General features: G+C 36.2%; 1 protein-coding gene across 5 annotated transcripts in view; it reads right to left on the bottom strand.

The window, feature by feature from the left end:
- The window catches only part of Tsp (Thrombospondin), an 88,721-nt gene that overhangs the window by 50,654 nt on the left and 16,986 nt on the right, over positions 1–21,081 (bottom strand). For 4 of the 5 annotated variants that reach the window (XM_075293185.1, XM_075293183.1, XM_075293187.1 and 1 more), the window contains 5 exons: positions 6,917–7,315; positions 6,502–6,568; positions 2,624–2,939; positions 2,323–2,452; positions 1,884–2,021 (listed from right to left, as the gene is read on the bottom strand). In XM_075293185.1, coding sequence (XP_075149300.1) covers positions 1,884–2,021; positions 2,323–2,452; positions 2,624–2,939; positions 6,502–6,568; positions 6,917–6,992 — 727 coding nt within the window. In that variant the 5' untranslated portion in view covers positions 6,993–7,315. Of the gene's footprint in view, positions 1–1,883; positions 2,022–2,322; positions 2,453–2,623; positions 2,940–6,501; positions 6,569–6,916; positions 7,337–21,081 lie in introns of all 5 variants that reach the window. The other variant, XM_075293186.1, reaches the window with a different exon arrangement.

Raw genomic sequence — 21,081 nt, 5'->3', positions numbered from 1 at the left:
GGATAACTTGGTTGGGTGCCATTGCCAGGCGTTGTTTTAATAAAAATCCAAAACGAAAAGCTTCATTTCAACAATCCTCACATTTTTTTGTGCACTTCTCCAACACTTTATGACCATAAATTTTTTATCCGCACATATGTCACCTAGGTTTCAATCTCTGCTTGATTAGGGTTTAACTTTTTTCTGGGGATTGCAACTAGAAATGGATACATTTCATTAATACACTGTGAAATGTATGAGATGAAAAATATGAATTTATATATATATATATATATATATATATATATATATATATATATATATATATATATATATATATATATATATATATATATATATATTAGACTTTGCAAACACGTTACTGGAGCCATTGTGGTGCAATGGTTATTATGCCTGCCATGCCTTTGCCATTCCGTTTGTAACACATCGAAATATTGATCTAAGACCCCATAAAGTATATATATTCTGGGTCGTGGTGAAATTCTGAGTCGATCTGAGCATGTCCGTCCGTCCGTCCGTCTGTTGAAATCACGCTAACTTCCGAACGAAACAAGCTATCGACTTGAAACTTGGCACAAGTAGTTGTTATTGATGTATGTCGGATGGTATTGCAAATGGGCCATATCGGTCCACTTTTACGTATAGCCCCCATATAAACGGACCCCCAAATTTGGCTTGCGAGGCCTCCAAGAGAAGCAAATTTCATCCGATCCGGCTGAAATTTGGTACATGTTGTTAGTATATGGTATCTAACAACCATGCAAAAATTGGTCCACATCGGTCCATAATTATATATAGCCCCCATATAAACCGATCCCCCGACTTGGCTTGCGGAGCCTCTAAGAGAAGCAAATTACATTCGATCCGGCTTAAATTTGGTACATGGTGTTAGTATATGGTCTCTAATAACCATGCAGAAATTGGTCCACATCGGTCCATAATTATATATAGCCCCCATATAAACCGATCCCCCGATTTGGCCTGCAGAGCCTCTAAGAGAAACAAATTTCATCCGATCCGGCTGAAATTTGGTACATGATGTTAGTATATGGTCTGTAATGACCATGCAAAAATTGGTCCATATCGGTTCATAATTATATATAGCCCCCATATCAACCGAACACCAGATTTGACCTCCGAAGCCTCTTGGAAGACGAAAATTCATCTGATTCAGTTGAAATTTGGTACGTGATGTTAATATATGGCCTCAAACACCCATGCAAAAATTGGTCGATATCGGTCCATAATTATATATAGGCCCCATATAAACCGATCCCCAGATTTGACCTCCGGAGCATCTTGGAAGAGCATTCTTCCCATTCGGTTGAAATTTGGTACGTTATGTTAGTATATGGTATCCAACAAACATGCAGGAATTGGTTCCTATCAGTCCATAAATATATATAGCTCCCATATAAACCTATCGCCAGATTTGACCTCCGGTGCGTTTTGGAGAAACAAAATTCATCCGATCTGGTTGAAATTTGGTACGTGGTGGTAGTATATGATATTTAACAACCATGCCAAAAGTGGTCCATATCAGTCCATAATCATTTATAGCCCCCATATAAACCGATCCCGAGATTTTGTTTTGGAGCCTCTTGGAGGAGCAAATTTCATACGAGTGAGTTGAAATTTGTGGATGACAGTCTTTCGTAGAAGTTTCTACGCAATCCATGGTGGAGGGTACATAAGATTCGGTCTGGCCGGACTTACTGCCGTATATACTTGTTTTTATTTTGATTAAAAATATAAATGAAACTATTAATTATTTAATTAATTAATAGTTTCGTTTATATTCAAACATTTATGTGTCATAAATATTCTCCCGTCGAATAAACTTTTATATGTTATATTATATTGGTTTTTCCCAGTGTACATACCTTCACAATCACCACTCATTATGGGAATGTCACCACGGCGATCAATGTCCAAGGGAATCTCTTGCTGACGATAGTGTTCAGCACTCATACCAGGTTCTTGATTATACCAATTGCGGACATCACGCTTCTTGTTCTTCTCTATATGGATATACAGAGTAAAGGGAAATAAAAAAAAGGTTAAACAACCAAAGATAAAAATAAAAATTTATCTCGAATAGAAAATATATTCATAATGCATTTATTTTAAAGAGTATATATAAAATTAAATTATTCCAAAAGATATTTATCGATAAATAGTAAAATTTAGAAGAGAGAGAAGATAGAGTCAATTTTTTTTTTAAATTTCTAGTTTCAAAATCAAATTTTAAATATTATAAAAAAAGTATTTTTTTTTTTGTGTTTTACTTAACTATACAAGTTTTCTTAATTTGATACCTACCTCTTTCCGAAATCTTGTTCTTCAACATGCGACGATTGCCTCTTCTGCTCAAACCCTTTTGACAATTGGCCCTTTGCAAGGCCCCATCTACATTGCCATCGAAATGTAAAGGATATTTACGCTCACGGAACTATAATGAAAAATAGAAAAAAAACATTCAAAATTTTCAAAAAATCAATTAATTGCATTACACAGCAAGCAAATGTGGAAGGCCATAAAAAAATATTTTTTCAGTGTAGAAATGTCCACCGCAAATTATAATTTTCTATTTCTTATCATTTATTTTAAATTAAAAACTTACCAATTTTACCACCGGATCATCCATTTGTGTATACAATTTCGTTAGATTCATTTCGATTTCATGCGAAGAAGTTTCCTTGCAATCCACCAGCAAAGAAATTCGATTCTTATGGAAATGTAGGGCCAATGATCTTATAGTACTGGTCTCATTTATTTGTGGTATATCGAAGTGTAAAGAATCAATTTCACCACCAGCACTTATGTCCAATGTTACCCGCTGTTGCTTACGATCAAGGAAAAAGGACATTTTATGTTTTAGCGTGGGGAAATCTATCATAAAAAGGGCTTCTATGGAGATGTGTAATTTACGTCGAGGCCTAAAGAAAAGAAATGAAAGAAATATTAACAAAATTTACAGATGAATTGATATGAATAAAATAGTTTTTTTTTACAAATATTAATTTATTCATGGTGAAAAATTCAAATTCAGACAAGACTCATTTTAATAGGTCAAAAAAATCTTTCTATTTCTAAAACTTAGAATATCAAAATTATCTATAACTCTTAAGTCATTTTGATAATAAAACATTTTAATAATTCATGAATTAAATTAACTTTAATTTAACATAATTTCCTTTGTATAAAGAGTACATTCCCCCATGTTCCGAATAATTTCTTAACCTAAATAAATTTACATAGAAAACGTCTGTTGTAAAAGTGATACTAAAATGAACTAATATTTATTGCAAAAATTTTATTTTGCTTTAGTTTATTTTTCAAATTTTGTAAGAAATTTTCCCCAGCCCAACGATATTTTCTTTATTCCAAGTATGTCTCAAAAATTTTATGAACTAAATGGCAGTAAAATTTCAAATACATACGAATTAGATCAATTCTAACTAAAATAGAAGAAGTTTTTCGTACACTTCTTAAAAATAGTAAGAAACAGCGTGGTTAAAATGGGAATGATCTGGCGCCAAGGGGTTTTTCTTTATTATACCCTCTACCATAGGATGGGGGATATATTAAATTTTTATACCCTCCACCATAGGATGGGGGTATATTAACTTTGTCATTCCGTTTGTAATACATCGAAATACTGCTCTAAGACCCCATAAAGGTCGTGGTGAAATTCTGAGTCGATCTGAGCATGTCCGTCCGTCCGTCTGTTGAAATCACGCTAACTTCCGAACGAAACAAGCTATCGACTTGAAACTTGGCACAAGTAGTTGTTGTTGATGTAGGTCGAATGGTATTGCAAATGGGCCATATCGGTCCATTTTTACGTATAGCCCCCATATAAACGGACCCCCAAATTTGGCTTGCAGACCCTCTAAGAGAAGCAAATTTCATCCGATCCGGCTGAAATTTGGTACATGGTGTTAGTATATAGTCTCTAACAACCATGCAAAAATTGGTCCACATCGGTTCATAATTATATATAGCGCCCATATAAACCGATCCCCCGATTTGGCTTTCGGAGCCTCTAAGAGAAGCAAATTCCATCCGATCCGGCTGAAATTTGGTACATGGTGTTAGTATATAGTATCTAACAACCATGCAAAAATTGGTCCACATCGGTCCATAATTATATATAGCCCCTATATAAACCGATCCCCCGATTTGGTTTGCGGAGCCTCTAAGAGAAGCAAATTTCATCCGATCCGGCTGAAATTTGGTACATTGTGTTAGTATATGGTCTTTAACAACCATGCAAAAATTGGTCCACATCGGTCCATAATTATATATAGCCCCCATATAAACCGATCCCCAGATTTGGCTTGCGGAGCCTCTAAGAGAAGAAAATTTCATCCGATCCGGCTGAAATTTGGTACATGGTGTTAGTATATGGTCTCTAACAACCTTGCAAAAATTGGTCTACATCGGTCCATAATTATATATAGCCCCCATATAAACCGATCCCCCAATTTGGCTTGCGGAGCCTCTAAGAGAAGCAAATTTCATCCGATCCGGCTGAAATTTGGTATATGGTGTTAATATATGGTCTCCAATGACCATGCAAAAATTGGTCCACATCGGTCCATTATTATATATAGCCCCCATATAAACCGATCACCAGATTTGACCTCCGGAGACCAAAATTCATCTGATTCAGTTGAAATTTGGTACGTGGTGTTAATATATGGTATCCACCAACCATGCAGGAATTGGTACATATCAGTCCATAATTATATATAGCCCCCATATAAACCGATCACCAGATTTGACCTCCGGAACCTCTTGGAAGACCAAAATTCATCTGATTCAGATGAAATTTGGTACGTGGTGTTAATATATGGTATCCACCAACCATGCAGGGATTGGTTCATATCAGTCCATAATTATATATAGCCCCCATATAAACCGATCCCCAGATTTGACCCCCGGTGCCTTTTGGAAGACCAAAATTCATCTGATCAGTTGAAATTTGGTACGTGGTGTCAATATATGGTATCCACCAACCATGCAGGAATTGGTTCATATCAGTCCATAATTATATATAGCCCCCATATAAACCGATCCCCAGATTTGACCCCCGGTGCCTTTTGGAAGACCAAAATTCATCTGATCAGTTGAAATTTGGTACGTGGTGTCAATATATGGTATCCACCAACCATGCAGGAATTGGTTCATATCAGTCCATAATTATATATAGCCCCCATATAAACCGATCCCCAGATTTGACCTCCGGTGTCTTTTGGAGAAGCAAAATATATCCGATCTGTCAGTTGAAATTTGCTACATTGTGCTAGTAAATATATGGCCGGTTGTTAACGGCAAATGCAAAAATTGCCCTCAGATAAATCGATCCCCAATCACAAAAAAATTGGTCTATATCAAGTTCATAATTCTATATAGCCCCCATATAAGCGACCCCCATATTTCAATTCTGGCTCTCTACGTACCGTGGAAAAGTCCATGTCGATTCGTAATAATTTGTAGACTTAGTTTCTACGTAATCCATGGTGGAGAGCATGGATTACGTAGAAACTAAGTCTACAAATTATTACGAATCGACATGGACTTTTCCACGGTACGTAGAGAGCCAGAATTGAAATATGGGGGTACATAAGATTCGGCCTGGCCGAACTTACGGCCGTATATACTTGTTCTTTATTTTTAATTCATTTTTGTTTTTCGAGAAAGATGCATTTCGTAAATGGTAGTTAAAAATGCAAAAATGTCGGAAAATTTTCATTAATTTAATGACTCTCAAAATTAATTTTTCCCATAATGTAGTTTACTTTTTTCTGTGTAAATAGGTAATATAGTTCTACACACAAAAATTTTTTTTCTGATTCAATCACGAAATTAATTGATACAATTAATTTTTAATTGAAATGTCTTCAATCACAGAAATGATAGTATCAATTAAAAAATTAATTGAAGGTCAATTAAAATGTTAATTGATCCAATTAAAAAATTAATTAATACTATTATTTTTGTGATTGATTTTTGTTTCAATTAAAAAATTTGTTGAATCAATTAAATTTTTAATTGAATAATTTTTAAAACTCAATTAAAATTTTAATTGGAAAAATGTTCTTGAATTTTTTTGTGTGTAGTTAATGGAGTCCAAGAGTATCTCTACTCTTTCCTTACAAGAAAACTAAATTCTTGCGATTACAGATTCCGAATATCGGTAAATGGAGGATTATCTTTGCGAAAAATTTTTCGTTTACCCACTTGTAAACATTAATTTCATTAATTTGTGAAACATTTTTGTAGGCTATATTTAACGATCAATTTTTAAAATTTTTGTACATTAAAATAAACCTTTTGGATTTATTCCATTAATACATTTTAAAATCAATTACATGAAGTGTTAAACAACCTACCACATTAAAAAATCCCAACCTAAATTACACCAAACCTGTTAATCTCCAAACTTAAATATAGTTATTATCCCTCCTAAAAAAAGGGTTAATTCATACTAACCTTATGTGACGCATGGATATCACACAATCACCCTTTTTGATATGTTGCTCCAGTTCCGATGAGGCCACTACAAAAAAAGGATAAACGAATCGAAAGGCACATGATTATTAGTTGCCATACGAAAACCAAAAAAAAAATGCAGAAAAAATAAAGGAAATAAATATTTAAATGGTATTGTTATCTGGAGTGTAATCAATTGTTCCACAACTTTAAGGAAATTTTCACACATGTTCTCAATGTAAGCGCAATGAAAGGACGGCCACAAAAAGACCGCCGGACCTATGTATACTCGTTCGAACATGGTTGTGAAGTCACATCTGTGATTTGAGTTCAACAACGGAATCAATATTTTCCTAAGGACTTATGTCGTGCTGGGTTTCTTCATTTATTAGCTTTTCGCTTGTTTTTGACTTACCTGGATCCAAAGATAGTGACGCCACTTGGGTAAGGCATAACAGCGCCGTTAACACGGTTAAACTTAACCAATTCATAATGATTGTGGTTTATTGCTGGTTATCTGTTGTCTCACTGTTAAAAGTGGCCTTTGTGGTTGTTTTTGTTGTCGTTCCGTTTATTGGAATTGATGTTGATGTTGTTCCAAAAGACACTTCAATTGGAGGGATTTTTGTTGTTGTTGTTGTTGTTGTTATTCAACAACGTAAAAAATATCGAAAAAACCACGCTAAATATTGTCTGTCAATAGCAAATAAATCGTAACTCCTTATATCGTCGTCGTCGTCGTTGTTGTCGTCTTAAGCTTTCTTGCTGGTCGGGGTTCATTCACCAATACCGCCATACATAATCTTGTCGAAAACTGCAAAAACAAAAATTTTATCTTTTTTTTTTTAATAAAAAAGAAAACAAAACGATTTTGTTTATTTTCACAATCATTTAAAAAAAAACATATAGTAAGTGTTGGAAAAATATAAATTCCAAAATTGAAAATGTCTTAACAGTTCATAACCCTACCCTCCTAATCTACGCATGCGCATATTCATTACTCTGATCTGAACTCAAGCAAATATTTGCTCTTGGCACATTGCATTGGAACACACTTAAATACTTGTAAACCATTTGATAAAATTGTGCCACAAATGTTGTGATAAATCACACTCTCGACCAAACAAACAAGTGTTGCTCTGTGGCCCCCATCCTATCGGTATTGGTAGTGCCCTGGAGAGATACAGAGACAATTGCGATTTGATAACCAATGATTGTGACGACAGACATACTTCTATGGATGGATAGACAGACGATTACACCGAGTAACGACTATGTCCAGAAACAACTTTGTTTAGTTTGTCTGTATGTCTGTCCCTCTGTCTAACTGGCTACTGGGTAATTCTGACAGTATCAAGCGAGTAGTTCGTTTACTCGCTTAGAGATTATGTCGATTCTCCTTAACAATGAACAATGTGGTATATGCCAAAATTAGCCTAGACCATATAAATCTAGAAAACATACTTGAGAACATGATAATCGCACATGGACAAAACAAAACAAAAAATCCAATAGGCATGTCACATGGCATAGAGGTGAAGCACAGTGGTTTAGGTTAAGGATAATGACACTGGACTAATGTGAGAGTTTCACATGACCTATCTAGATTTAGAATTTCTCCTAAAAGGGAACAAAAAGTATCAGAAAAGTGTCATATAATTTCCCAGAATCTCTTATTAGGAATTATAGTGCATCCATATATCAATTTTGTATGTAAAAATATCAAAAAAAATATTTTCAAATTAAATTTATAGTAATCGACATGAACAAAAAATGTTATTTTTAGTGTTCATAAACTAGCATTAAAATGTTAGAGAGAGACTCAGAGCGAGAGAGTTTAGAGAAAGAAATAAAAATAGAGACCGAAAATGTTTTCGGAAGACACCTACATAATACAGTGAGAGAATCAAATGAGAGAAAACGTTTGTTGCTCTACTTGAGAGACACACTGTGTTATGGATAAATATGCTTACATGGTAAAGGGTGATACGGTCAAAATTTGGTCAATATAAACTTGACGTATTTCTTTCAATTTTGCATTTAAAAACCTGAACACCCCTCATTTTGAAGGTGTTTGTGTGTAGAATGTTGCTTCTATTTTGATTTTGGATTTAACTCTTCAGTTGTCAAAATGCCGTCCAAGCAAGAAGAGCAGCGTATCAAAATTTTGCTCGCGCATCGCGAAAATCCGAGCTACTCGCACGCAAAGCTGGCAAAATCGCTAAAAGTTGCCAAATCAACCGTTAGGTTAGGTTAGGTTATGTGGCAGCCCGATGTATCAGGCTCACTTAGACTATTCAGTCCATTGTGATACCACAGTGGTGAACTTCTCTCTTATCACTGAGTGCTGCCCGATTCCATGTTAAGCTCAATGACAAGGGACCTCCTTTTTATAGCCGAGTCCGAACGGCGTTCCACATTCCAGTGAAACCACTTAGAGAAGCTTTGAAACCCTCAGAAATGTCACCAGCATTACTGAGGTGGGATAATCCACCGCTGAAAAATTTCTTGGTGTTCGGTCGTAGCAGGAATCGAACCCACGACCTTGTGTATGCAAGGCGGGCATGCTAACCATTGCACCACGGTGGCTCCCGTTAATCAACCGTTACAAATGTAATTAAAGTGTTTGGGGAACGTTTGTCGACAGCCAGGAAGTCTGGATCGGGGGGAAATCGAAAACCGGAAGCCGCTGAGACGACAAAGAGAGTTGCCGGTAGTTTCAAGCGAAACCCTAACCTCTCTCTCCGAGATGCCGCAAAAAAATGGGTGTATCGTCTACAACCGTGCATCGAGCCAAAAAACGAGCCGGACTATCGACTTACAAGAAGGTAGTGACTCCAATCGCGATGATAAACAAAATACGACGGCCAAAGCGCGATCCCGGAGGCTGTACACGACGATGCTGACGAAGTTTGACTGCGTGGTAATGGACGACGAAACCTACGTCAAAGCCGACTACAAGCAGCTTCCGGGACAGGAGTTGTATACGGCAAAAGGAAGGGGAAAGGTAGCAGATATTTTCAAGCACATAAAACTGTCAAAGTTCGCAAAGAAATATCTGGTTTGGCAAGCTATCTGTACCTGTGGCTTGAAAAGCAACATTTTCATAGCTTCCGGGACTGTCAACCAAGAAATTTACGTGAAAGAGTGTTTGAATAAACGTCTGCTGCCTTTCCTGAAGAAACACGGTTGTTCTGTACTGTTTTGGCCGGATTTGGCATCTTGCCATTACGGTAAAAAGGCCATGGAGTGGTACGCCGCCAACAACGTGCAGGTGGTTCCCAAGGACAAGAACCCTCCCAACACGCCAGAGCTCCGCCCAATTGAGAAATACTGGGCTATTGTCAAGCGGAACCTAAATAAGACCAAAAAAACTGCTAAGGACGAGCAGCAGTTCAAGGCAAACTGGCTTTCTGCGGCGAAGAAGGTGGACAAGGTGGCTGTACAAAATCTGATGGCAGGTGTCAAGCGTGAGGCCCGGCAATTCGGATTTGGAAAAGCGAAAGCCTAACTGAATTTTATACTAATTGAACTTGAAAAAGAAAATTAATTAGATTTTTTAAATAAACGATTTCACCGATTTACACGCATTTTCTCTTGACCAAATTTTGACCGTATCACCCTTTACATTAATGGGGCTCCCCCAAAACCATTTACACAAGTTTAGGTTTGGTTGTGGTTTTGTGTTGAGAGGCGCATTTTGTATGAATATAAAGTTTTTTATCATGGCCATCATTTTTTTCTCTTATTGCGACAACACAAATAGAGACGAGCGATGAGAAAAATTATATTTTGGATATAAAAGAATTCAAATAGCGAAATATATTTAACATTTTCAAAGTCATCAATTTAAAAACAAAAGAAAGTAAAAGAATAATGGATAAATAAATATATAATATAGAATAATGGATAAATATAATATATAAGAAAAATACGTTTCGTGGAAACAAAATTAGGAGTCCGTTGCGGTGATAACCTTCTATCATTGCTCCGAGCCAATGATATTTTTAATTGTATCGGAGCAGATGGGACAGCAATGTTGGAAGTGTACATGGTAAAAGAGTACCGAATCACGTTAGGATAGTCGACGTTCACCGGTGTTCTTTTGTGTTTCTACAATTTCTTGGTCTCTGATAAACGCCACACTGACCCAATTCAAGAGAACAGAGTGGATGGGACAGCATTTCGCAGTACGATTTGAACATGACCAGGAAATTATTATTGAGAATATGTTTTCTTTATTCACCGGGTCTTTCTTCAATACAGTATTGAATTTGGTACATTGAATTTGGTACTCCACTAATGTCTTTAGTATATCGCCATAAATGTAAGAGATAACTGCTATACAACACCAATAAATAATACAAAAAAAATGATACATTCGCCTGAGGTTTAGATCTTCTGTGAGTTCTGGCCTTTAACCGACGCCAGAGTTATGAATTTTTGAGACCAAACACATCAATCAAGGAATCTTCTACAATTTTCAGCAAATATTCATTGAAATATTCCACAAAATTGCATACCTCTGGAATATAATTGTATTTTATTTCATTAAAAATCTATTTGCTCTCATTATACCACTATTCGCATTTATAAAACCAGCATTGTCATAATGACCACCATAATATGTGTGATACAATGCTATTCGCTGACAATCTTTATCCAAAGTAGTCATCATAAGGCCAGTCTCCATTTGAGAGAATCTTCATAATCATCATCATGTTTGTTTGTTTACCATATTGGGAGTCCCAATAAACAACTGTTCTTCATGAAAAGCAAAAACTTGACAAAAAGTGAAGAACACTTTTTTCTTTTTTTGTTTTTTCAAAGTAAAACTTCAAGTTTAGCTTTAAGTTAAGACCGAGAGTCTATTGCCAATGACATTCCAGATTTTCCGTTCCACAACTTCTAAGCCTATAACTTACAGAAAAATGTCAAATTTATTGAGTTTCTAATTCCCAAAAGTAATCTCTTCAACTAATAGTTTGGGGAATGGATAAACACTGACACTTTTTGTCCATTCTTAGGCTACACCGTAGTTTGATACACAGACATCCCAACTATGGTTATCACTTGGTTGGCACTATGTAGTGTGGAATTTTTAAATTAATTCAATATTTGAAAAGGGTCAAATGATCTTTTCTTCCGTAAAACACCCAATCCTAAGCTGACAAGGTGTCAATTGATGTCGTTCAACTGTTCTCGGCCATCAATCCTATATTAAATTCTCCAGGTTCCAAGAAGAGTGGATTATAAACATCATTATACGGTGTGTGCCTGATTCTTCCTTGGCTCTATGGCTTAAAAGTTGGCATTTGTTCTGGTCACATACATTTTCGCTTCTAGCTTCAGAGATAAAATCTAATCTAATTAAGCTCCTCCGCTGAGTAGCATGGAGCCAAATGGCCTTAAAGCTAGTTTTTACGATTGTTTTTGATTGGTGTTTATGGCGTTGGTTTTCGTTACATCAGCTTGATCATCACTTGGTCTTTATTTATTCGTTTGCTGGAACGCATTCATAAATTGTGATTAACATTGAAAAGTGTCTTCCCAAAGCTTTTAAATTTCTTGGAAATCCAATATGTAACCAAAATGAAAAAAGAGAGGAAGTTTATTGAGGATTAAGAATCAATGATAAGAGTAGCTGGTGATATATAAATGGCTATGCTAACAAATCAATCATTATTCATATTTGAGATGAGATTAAGATAGGATCCTAGCGGCTTAGAACAAAGAAAAATATTTTGAAAATCGGACACCTTCCAAAAGTAGGCCCCCAGCAAAAAATATTTCAGCAGTAAGAGTTTAGTTGCGTTTTTTGGTATACAATAAAGTAGGCAGTGCATCCACACTGCATAAATCGGTGGCAATAACGTAAACGAGTAATCAAACTAGTTTATGATCATTCGTTTACGTTATTGCAACCAATTCATGCGGTATTGATGCATGAAAGGTAGTGCTGTTTTCCTTCACGCCAACAATGCTATACTCAAGATTTTATATCACTTCTGAGCAATATTTCTATTAAAATGAGTAATTATATCAGCGCTATGTAGAAGCTGCTCTAAATGGGGACATCGCCTACAAAAATCATCGCTGATTCGGTTGTTTTTTAAGCAGTTGGTCCTGCCTCTCTTCCTTACAAACCTGCTGAAATAGTTTTATCATTGTCGTGACTGATAATTTCGAATTTATATGCATACAAGAGAATTTTTACATTCGCAATATTAATAAAAGTCTCCGCATTCCAGTGGTTTATATAATATAATAATCCTCTCTCTTTCACTCTTTCTTTTTGTTTTGCGTCATAGTTTGTCATACCCTTCGGGAATTGCTGTTCTACTAAGTACGCCTTTAATTAAACTTTGTCCCACCACTTGCTTGTGTATTTAGAAATCATCTAAATCCCGCCGCAATTTGATTTTTATTTAGACACTACTAAAGTAGTGCACAGTTTACTTAACATCGACTGAAGCTTTGTATGTGCTCTATATTTTAGCAGCATCTCTAGTTTTGCTTTTAATAAACTACCAGTTACTGTTGGTTAACATTGAGAATATATAGCCAATTATGAGAAGAGACTATCTCAATGATCGGCTGCAGTCCAGTAGGCCCAAGAATAATCTCTGAATCTCTAAGAAATTTTCTAACCACATCCGAAAGACATATATATCTATATAAAAATCTAGCAGTCGAGTGCATGTGTGAAGTTTTTTGTGTCTTCGCTCTACTCTCAGTAAACGTCTCATCACATGTAAAATTACATAGAACAGTCATCAAGAGATTTTTACTGAGAGTAGTGCACTAAAAGTCCAATCATATGTAAACTAGCTTGCTAACATCAGTCATAATATCATAACAGTAGAGTTCAAGTTTGAAATTGTTTTGTCTCCTCACTCTACTCTCAGTAAAATTCTCATCACATGTAAACCTGCTTACATAGAGCAGTCATCATACTATAACTAACAGTAGAATGCATGTGTGAATTTGTTTTTGTCTCTTTACTCTACTCTCAGTAAAAGTCTCATCACATGTAAACATACTTACATAGAGCATATCATGGCTAATAGAATGTTAGGTTTTTAGCATGATCCTATTATAAAATACGATAGATGAGTATGTAAAGCACAGACTAGAAACACCATACCCAGGTTCGAGTCCGGTGGTGGCGTAAATCAAGTAATTAGCAATTAAAATTTACAATAATAATAGTACAATGACTAATTAATACGTAAATACGTATTATAGTTATCACCAGATACTGGATACATATATTTCCTGCAATATAAATGGGGGCAAAGGGGTTTCCTTATAGAAGATAGAAGACTCATCAATATTTGTTTTCGTTCAATGTCTCAATTTAGTCCTCATTTTATGGCAACAACAGCTACTCACATCATAGCCACAGTTATGAGAAGTGTTATTATATCTCTTGAAATTGCGATTAAAATCTTGATTTCTCAATTTATGTATATCACTTGAACACCAATTTCATGGGTAGATCTTATCAATCCATACCAAAAAGCAATTTGTGGTTTTCCAACAAAAAAATTATACATCTTATAACTTGTCATTTGCATTTGTGTGGGATAGAACGTAAGGTCTTCATTAACATTGTTCCAAGTATTCATTGCAAAGTAATTGAATACTTTGATCAATCGCTAGAAGTAACAAAAAAAATCGATCATAGTTAAAATTAAATCACATCCATACATTCAGATAGTGAGCATACAATGGTCAACTTGAGAAACCCGCTTTCAACAGCCGACAACCAATTAATAGTGACTGAAATTGACAGACAGGTCGACAAGTAGAAAAACATGGCACCACAAAACACCCACGTCTCTTTTTGAAAGATAAATACCGCCTTTGATTGAGATTTTCACTATAGCCATATATTCCTTTTAGTGCGCAATTGTGTTGGTCAAGAGACCAAGAGTTATGAGTTTGCTACGAAGTTAATGTCAACGTTTAAACGTTGCCTTTCATGTAAGAGTGGACTTTTCCATAATCGCAAGTTGCAAGCTTAGCTTAGCATAGATGTTGATCGGTCAATCGCTCTAGATCAAGAACAAATATGCTTATATGTTTTCTGGCGGCAATTAGAATAGATTTATTGAAGATCTTATGCACACGCTTAAGTCAATGGCCATTGATTTTTCTGGTTAGAGCCTCAGGCTGGAGCTAGCTACCACCCAATCCCCACAATAATCAATAGCAATTTACAAAGCAATTGATTTAGCCCCACAAATAAAAACAAAAAACAGATGAAGACCCATCACCAAATCATCAACATTGTATGAATCAATGAAGATGGTCCACTTCAGAAAAATCTGATGAAATTATAAATAACATGCTCAGCCCTAGTAAAAGATCAATGGTCCATTGAGGACTGACCAACCCAAAATGTACAAAACAAAACGAAGTAGGCAATTCAATACAACCATCATCCCAGATAAATGATCGATGGCCCCCCTTGTCTTCTTTTTGGGTTGAATATTTGGCTGTCCAATTGCTGCTGGTTGGTAAAGAAGTGTTTAGATTGGCGCTAGACATTTCCATGTCTCTTGTCTTTCATTCATCCAATATCTCCTGTGGACTTCTTGGGACCGTAAAACTCTTCAATCATTTTGTATTTAAATATTTTGTCAGTTTGGAGTGTTAAGTTAGTGTCTCGATATGAAGGAAAGTCCATCGCCTAAAAGCTGCCAAAAACACAACATTTAGCATCCAACTACAAAAAGACATATCAAGATCTATGGATGGCATGTATTGGCATTCAAATGGAAAATTGATCACCCATACAGTGAGAGAAAAATTAGGAATTGGAAAGAATGGCAAACAACAATGATATACGTAGGTGATTCCATAAATACTTATGGGACCACCTGTCTACATAGAAAGAAAATTTCATTAAAATTGAAGCCACAAATTTTGTACATTTACTGTTTTTATTAGAAAAATAAAAACATTCTTTAATACTATGAAAAATGTCGTTATTTAACAGAACATTCATTAATAATAACGCAAAGCTTCATTGTATTTATGAAAATGTTCATAGCCTCAATTCAAATTGTGAATTTCGAAGATTTTTCGACCAGGAGAGTGCAAATTAAAAATGCGGGATTTTTTTCAAATGTTTGAGAAATTATTCCGGGAAAAAATGTACCAGACTGATCAATCGGATCATTGTCCACCGCTAGTCACTAACTTTTCCCATTTTCTGAGAACATATGAACTGACTCACTCTGCGAATCGACCAATTTTTGTTTTCCTCATAAGAATGAAAATGCTAATCAGCCAGGAACAAGTGGAAATCCGAAGGACCAGTGCCTGGGCTGTACGGCTTCAATCAAATGACAGATACTGAAAATTAATGCTGTGGAAAGAAGTTATGACATGAATAAAATTTCAGTATTCTCTGAGGCCTACACGGATGAAAAAGACTGTTTTTCATATGTTTGTCTATAAACATTATATGTTTGGAACACAAAATTTTAAACACAATATTTTTGAGTGCAAGCATATACTGTTCATAAACTAGCATAACATGTTTGGGACATATATGTTAATATGTTAGAACATATTATGTTTGGGACATAAAATGTTTGTAAATATAATATGCTTGGATGCAAACATATATTAATTTAGAAATAGCCTATAAACATATATGTGTTTAGTAGCTTGGAGCGCTATTTAACAGGGAGCGATATTGAACTAAGTTGGTGGTTGTTGCTTGTTATTACAAAATTAACATTTTATTTTTCCTTGGGCAATTGATCAGCTACTTCTTTGATCCTTACAAACTGTGTGGTCCGCTGTTCGAATCCCCGTCCGGCAAAAGGTAAAATTAAAATAAGATAAAAATCATAAAAATTAAATAATTTCTTCTACAATGTTTGTATTACAGAAAAAGGTGCTAAGAACTAAAAAATCTCGTGGAAGTGAGAAAGATGTGGGGGAATATACAATTGGGCAGAAACAAAATTTTGAGCGAAAACCTATGTTGTTAGCACCTATATTACCTGTTTATTTTCATAATTCATTATGATTGTAAATATATAAATAAATAAATAAAATTTTGAGCACAATATTGTTTGGGAGAATTTTTTTAAGCATATAATATTTTTGGGTGCAAAATGCTTCCAAACATATTATATGGTCACATAATAACATTGTTTTTTGGAAGACAACATTATTGAATTTGGATGCAAAAATACAAAATGTTTGGAACTTAGACTACCCAAACATATATTGTTTAGACCAATATGCTTTCAAACATATTATATATTGGTAGAGATCAAACATATAAATGTTTGAGCAATACCCAAAAATGTATATGCTTGAAGCAAAATATGTTTGGGAGTATATGTTACAGAAGCGATTTTTTGTAAGGGCGTATAACCCGAACTACGCCATCTGTTGTCAATCCCGGATTACTAATTTGCGCACCCAAAATGTGAGCATGGCATTTACTGAAGAAGCTGTTGGATATCTAAAATAAAATTTTGAAAAAGTATCAAAAGGTCATTTGGTCAGCGTCAGAATTTAAATTCGTTTAACTCAGACGAGGTATAATGGCCACTTAGACCATTCAGTCCATTGTGATATCGCAAGTGGTGAACTTCTCTCTAAGTGAGTGCTGCGCTAATAGAAGAAATTATGTTCCAAAATCGTGAACGGACGGTACCAAAATGAAACGGAAACGTTCACGAAAAATTAAAGCACAATGTTCACGGGCGTTCAAGATTTCATGAACGGCTAAGGTGACTGTTAACGCGTACAGAGCAGACTACCCAGGTCACGGAGTCACGGTATTTTATTTTCATAAATTCGTAACCATTACGTTGTCAGATCTTGTACGATGGTTGTTGTTTTGACTAAGCATGGTGTCATTTTATCATTGTCAGATTGACACCGTGTGTTCTCCGTTTGACACAACATGTGTGTTGATTCACTTTCATGAACGCATCGTTTGGAAATGTGCACGCCGTTCATGATTGTTTCTACGGTTATGTCCAATTTTAAGCTTAACTCAATGACAAGGAACCTCACCACCAACTTTAGAAATCAAAGAATCTTACATGGTCCACTCCTAAAATCGTGGAGCATATACAAATCTATTGGAAAGTATTTTCTCTTTTATAAATTTAACAATTTAAAAATATTCTCTTCATAACTCCAATTTTGTTTTTAAATTTTTGTATAGTGTAGAATTTAGTTGAAATCTTCATATCATCATTGAAGGAGAAAAAGTTGTCGGTAAATGTTTTCATTTATTTGTCAGCTGAAGTGATTGAGTGGCTTGGCAAGGCAATCCCGACAAATCCCAGATATCCATACTATCCCAAAAGACAGAAGCTTTTTTTGGATATTACTGCACATGGTATCCCCAAGCAAACCAAACCACCACACAAATCCCATGGGCAAGACAAGAAACCACACATTTTAGGCCACATAAGAGATTGAGACTTACTCCAAGTTGGACTGAATGACTGACTAACTTCTGGAACTGTTGTTGAACATCGGAAATGTGTGAGCGTTGTGGTTGTCATTGTTCTATGGGTACAGCAGAGGCTCCTGCCTACAGCAAGAATTGATGTCACTGCTGGTAGTAGCTATGGGGATTTTAACGCCAATATAGAAAAGGCAAATCGACATTCATGATCGACTACAGCTTCAGTTGCAGCAACATTTGCTGTCTTCTCGAGAGTGCTCTCATACATACTTTAAATAGCAATATCAATGGCTCGGGGATACCCCCACCTTTTCTTCATACCACTGGGGCAGAAGAGGGAGGACAACCTAGGCGTACATAGCTACTCTTCTATGGTGGCTGTTTGTGTGTGTGTGTTTTTTTTTCATTTTTTTGCAAATGGAAAAAAGCTCTTTAAGCCATCATACTACGATATGATTTAGTTAACAAAAAGGTGTGTAGGAAGACGAGTTTTAGAGCTGATCTCAGCACAACTCAGAAGTGTAGTTTGCTTTGTTTTGCGCCACTTTAAATCGCCCAAACTCAAAACGGCAAGCAACGGCATAAGCAACAAAAAAAATCGCATTCATTTTCTAGATTTTGAAGGAAATTTTCATAGACATAAACGATCAGTTTGTTTTCAACGGACATGGAAGGCCAGCATTCGCATACACCCGTACTCTATGAAAGCCCAAGATAATTTTGTTTAAATGTTGGCTTAAACCACATAACTAATGGTGGGATATGTTTGCAATCAACAAACAGATGTGGGCTACAACGATCATTATTCACTCTATGCGACATATCCTAATTTATTAGGCGATTCTATTTAACGATTGGGTATCAAGTGAATTTGAATAATTTAGAAAATAAAAAGAAAATTTTACTCAATATCTCAGGGAAATACAAATAGACCAGACCTAGTAGAGTGATAGAGAGACTTCCTCAAGATGGGGTAAAATCTCCGGCACTCTTTAATTTCTATATTTCTGATATTCCAACAGATCCTGGCAGAGTTAAGATTGTGGACGACTTTACAATCATGACATCTATGCCCCTTATTGATGACATCTGTGATCGGTTAAATATCCACCAGTTATTTCTTTGTTTGATGTTTGAGGATATCCAACACCAAAGCCTCAGACACACTCTTCACAACATGGATAGCAGTGGTACGCAGGCATTTGTATATTAGATATTCTCGGGGTCACATACGACAGCCTTCTTTAGTCCTCTGCCCAAGCCATTGCAATTTGGGATAAGTTTCGTGGTCTGGAATAACATACAGACCTGTCAGAACGCTGTCCTTAGAACTGCGACAGAGTGTCTCCCTGGATCATGTTTATGAGAAACCAAGATCCTCCCAGTCCGTAGAGACAATTACATATTGTCAGAGCAGTATCTCCAGGGCTGTTATCGCTGTAACCATCCAAGCCAGTAACATATGAATAGACAACCACCAGGAATGTAAGGGTTGATCTTTACTATATATGTAGATCGCAAGATCCGGATCAGGTAGCATACCAGACATATCTGAACAGGATTCATGTGGATACCGTAGCTGAATCGGTGAGAAGCTCCAAGGTTCATGAATGTAAGGGTTGATCTTTACTATACAGATCGCAAGATCCAGTGTTACAAAGGAGAACCTCTAGATCAGGTAGCATACCAGACATATCTGAACAGGATTCATGTGGATACCGTAGCTGAATCGGTGAGAAGCTCCAAGGTTTATCCGGTTCTCGGAGTCCGACCATCGCCTATAGTGCCAAGAGGAAGGTAAGAGACATCCTACGTCAGACAAGGGTAGTTTTGACCCAACTGCGATCAAGCAAGTCCAGCTGTCTAATTCCTTTCTATCATGTGTCTCATCTGTAATCAGAGCCACATGACACGCGTCACCCTTTCACTTGCCTAGCCAAACCCACCCCACTCATCACCAGATCACTCTGCATGCATTCCATCTTAGGATAGGTTTGGTATAGTGGCAGCCCGTTAATTTAGGCGCACTGAGACTATAGAGTTGATTTTGATACCACAATTGGTGAACTTCTCTTTGCCCGATACTATGTTTATCTCAATGCAGAGGGACCTCACTTTTACAGTCGAGTCCGAATGGCGTTTCACATTACGGTGAAGCTTAGAAACACTCATAAATGTCACCAGCATTAGAGGGGATAATCCACTGCTGAAAAAAGTTTGCTAGTTGGCCGATACTGAGATGGAACCCATAACCCTTGGGTGCAAGGCGGACATGCTAATCATTGCACCACTGTGGCTTCCCCCACCATAGTCGCAGAGTTCCCCAATCCGGATTAAAGTTGATGTACCAAAAAGAGAAATACAAAACTGGATACACTATTTAAGCACAATCGAGGGTCTATGCGTGATAACCACCGGTTTATCCCGGAGATAGAGGGAATAACATAGTTGATATCCAAAGGCCAGACAATGACATTGAAATACCCCACTGGTTATTCGGCAAAGTACATCAGAGTTATAATAAGTTTTGACGAAAGAACGAGCCCAAAAAAATGTGATGGACTGGATTTGTTAAAAAAGCGGTAGAACTCTTGGCTTTTAGCTACGGCTGTAGCTCGCCGAAAATGGGGGAGTTCTTCCGCTTTAACCATACATTTAAAAATTTAAGTGCCAGGTGGAATTAATTTTTAATAAAAAAATGTTGAACAATGGACGGTTATCAAATTTGGATTTGATATATAAATTAAACGGACGGACGGACACTCTAGAGATGAAAGCTACAATTTTGTTGGAATTAGGTCGTATGTGAGATTTGACTTCGCAAACCAGGTGTGATCGGTTTACTGGACTGCAAGTGCCTGATCTTTTTAAACACTGTCCATTCCACAATACTGAAGTTTTCCTGGTGCATATAACTCCGAGGTACCTTGCTATATCACCTAGGAGTATATGAGCAATATAATTCCATAAGTTTCTAGAAAAATTTAAGCGAATTACGTCTTTGCTTATCTCAGGAGCATTTATTAAAACATTAGAGATATTCTTAATACCATGCTACAGATATTGTCTACGTATCTATTATCTAGAGTGTCTCAACGTTCGAATTAAGTTAGAGATGCCTT

This window comes from Haematobia irritans, chromosome 2 (genome assembly GCF_050003625.1).
Source record: "Haematobia irritans isolate KBUSLIRL chromosome 2, ASM5000362v1, whole genome shotgun sequence".
Lineage (NCBI taxonomy): Eukaryota > Metazoa > Arthropoda > Insecta > Diptera > Muscidae > Haematobia > Haematobia irritans.
This window is presented reverse-complemented; position numbering and strand designations above follow the sequence as displayed.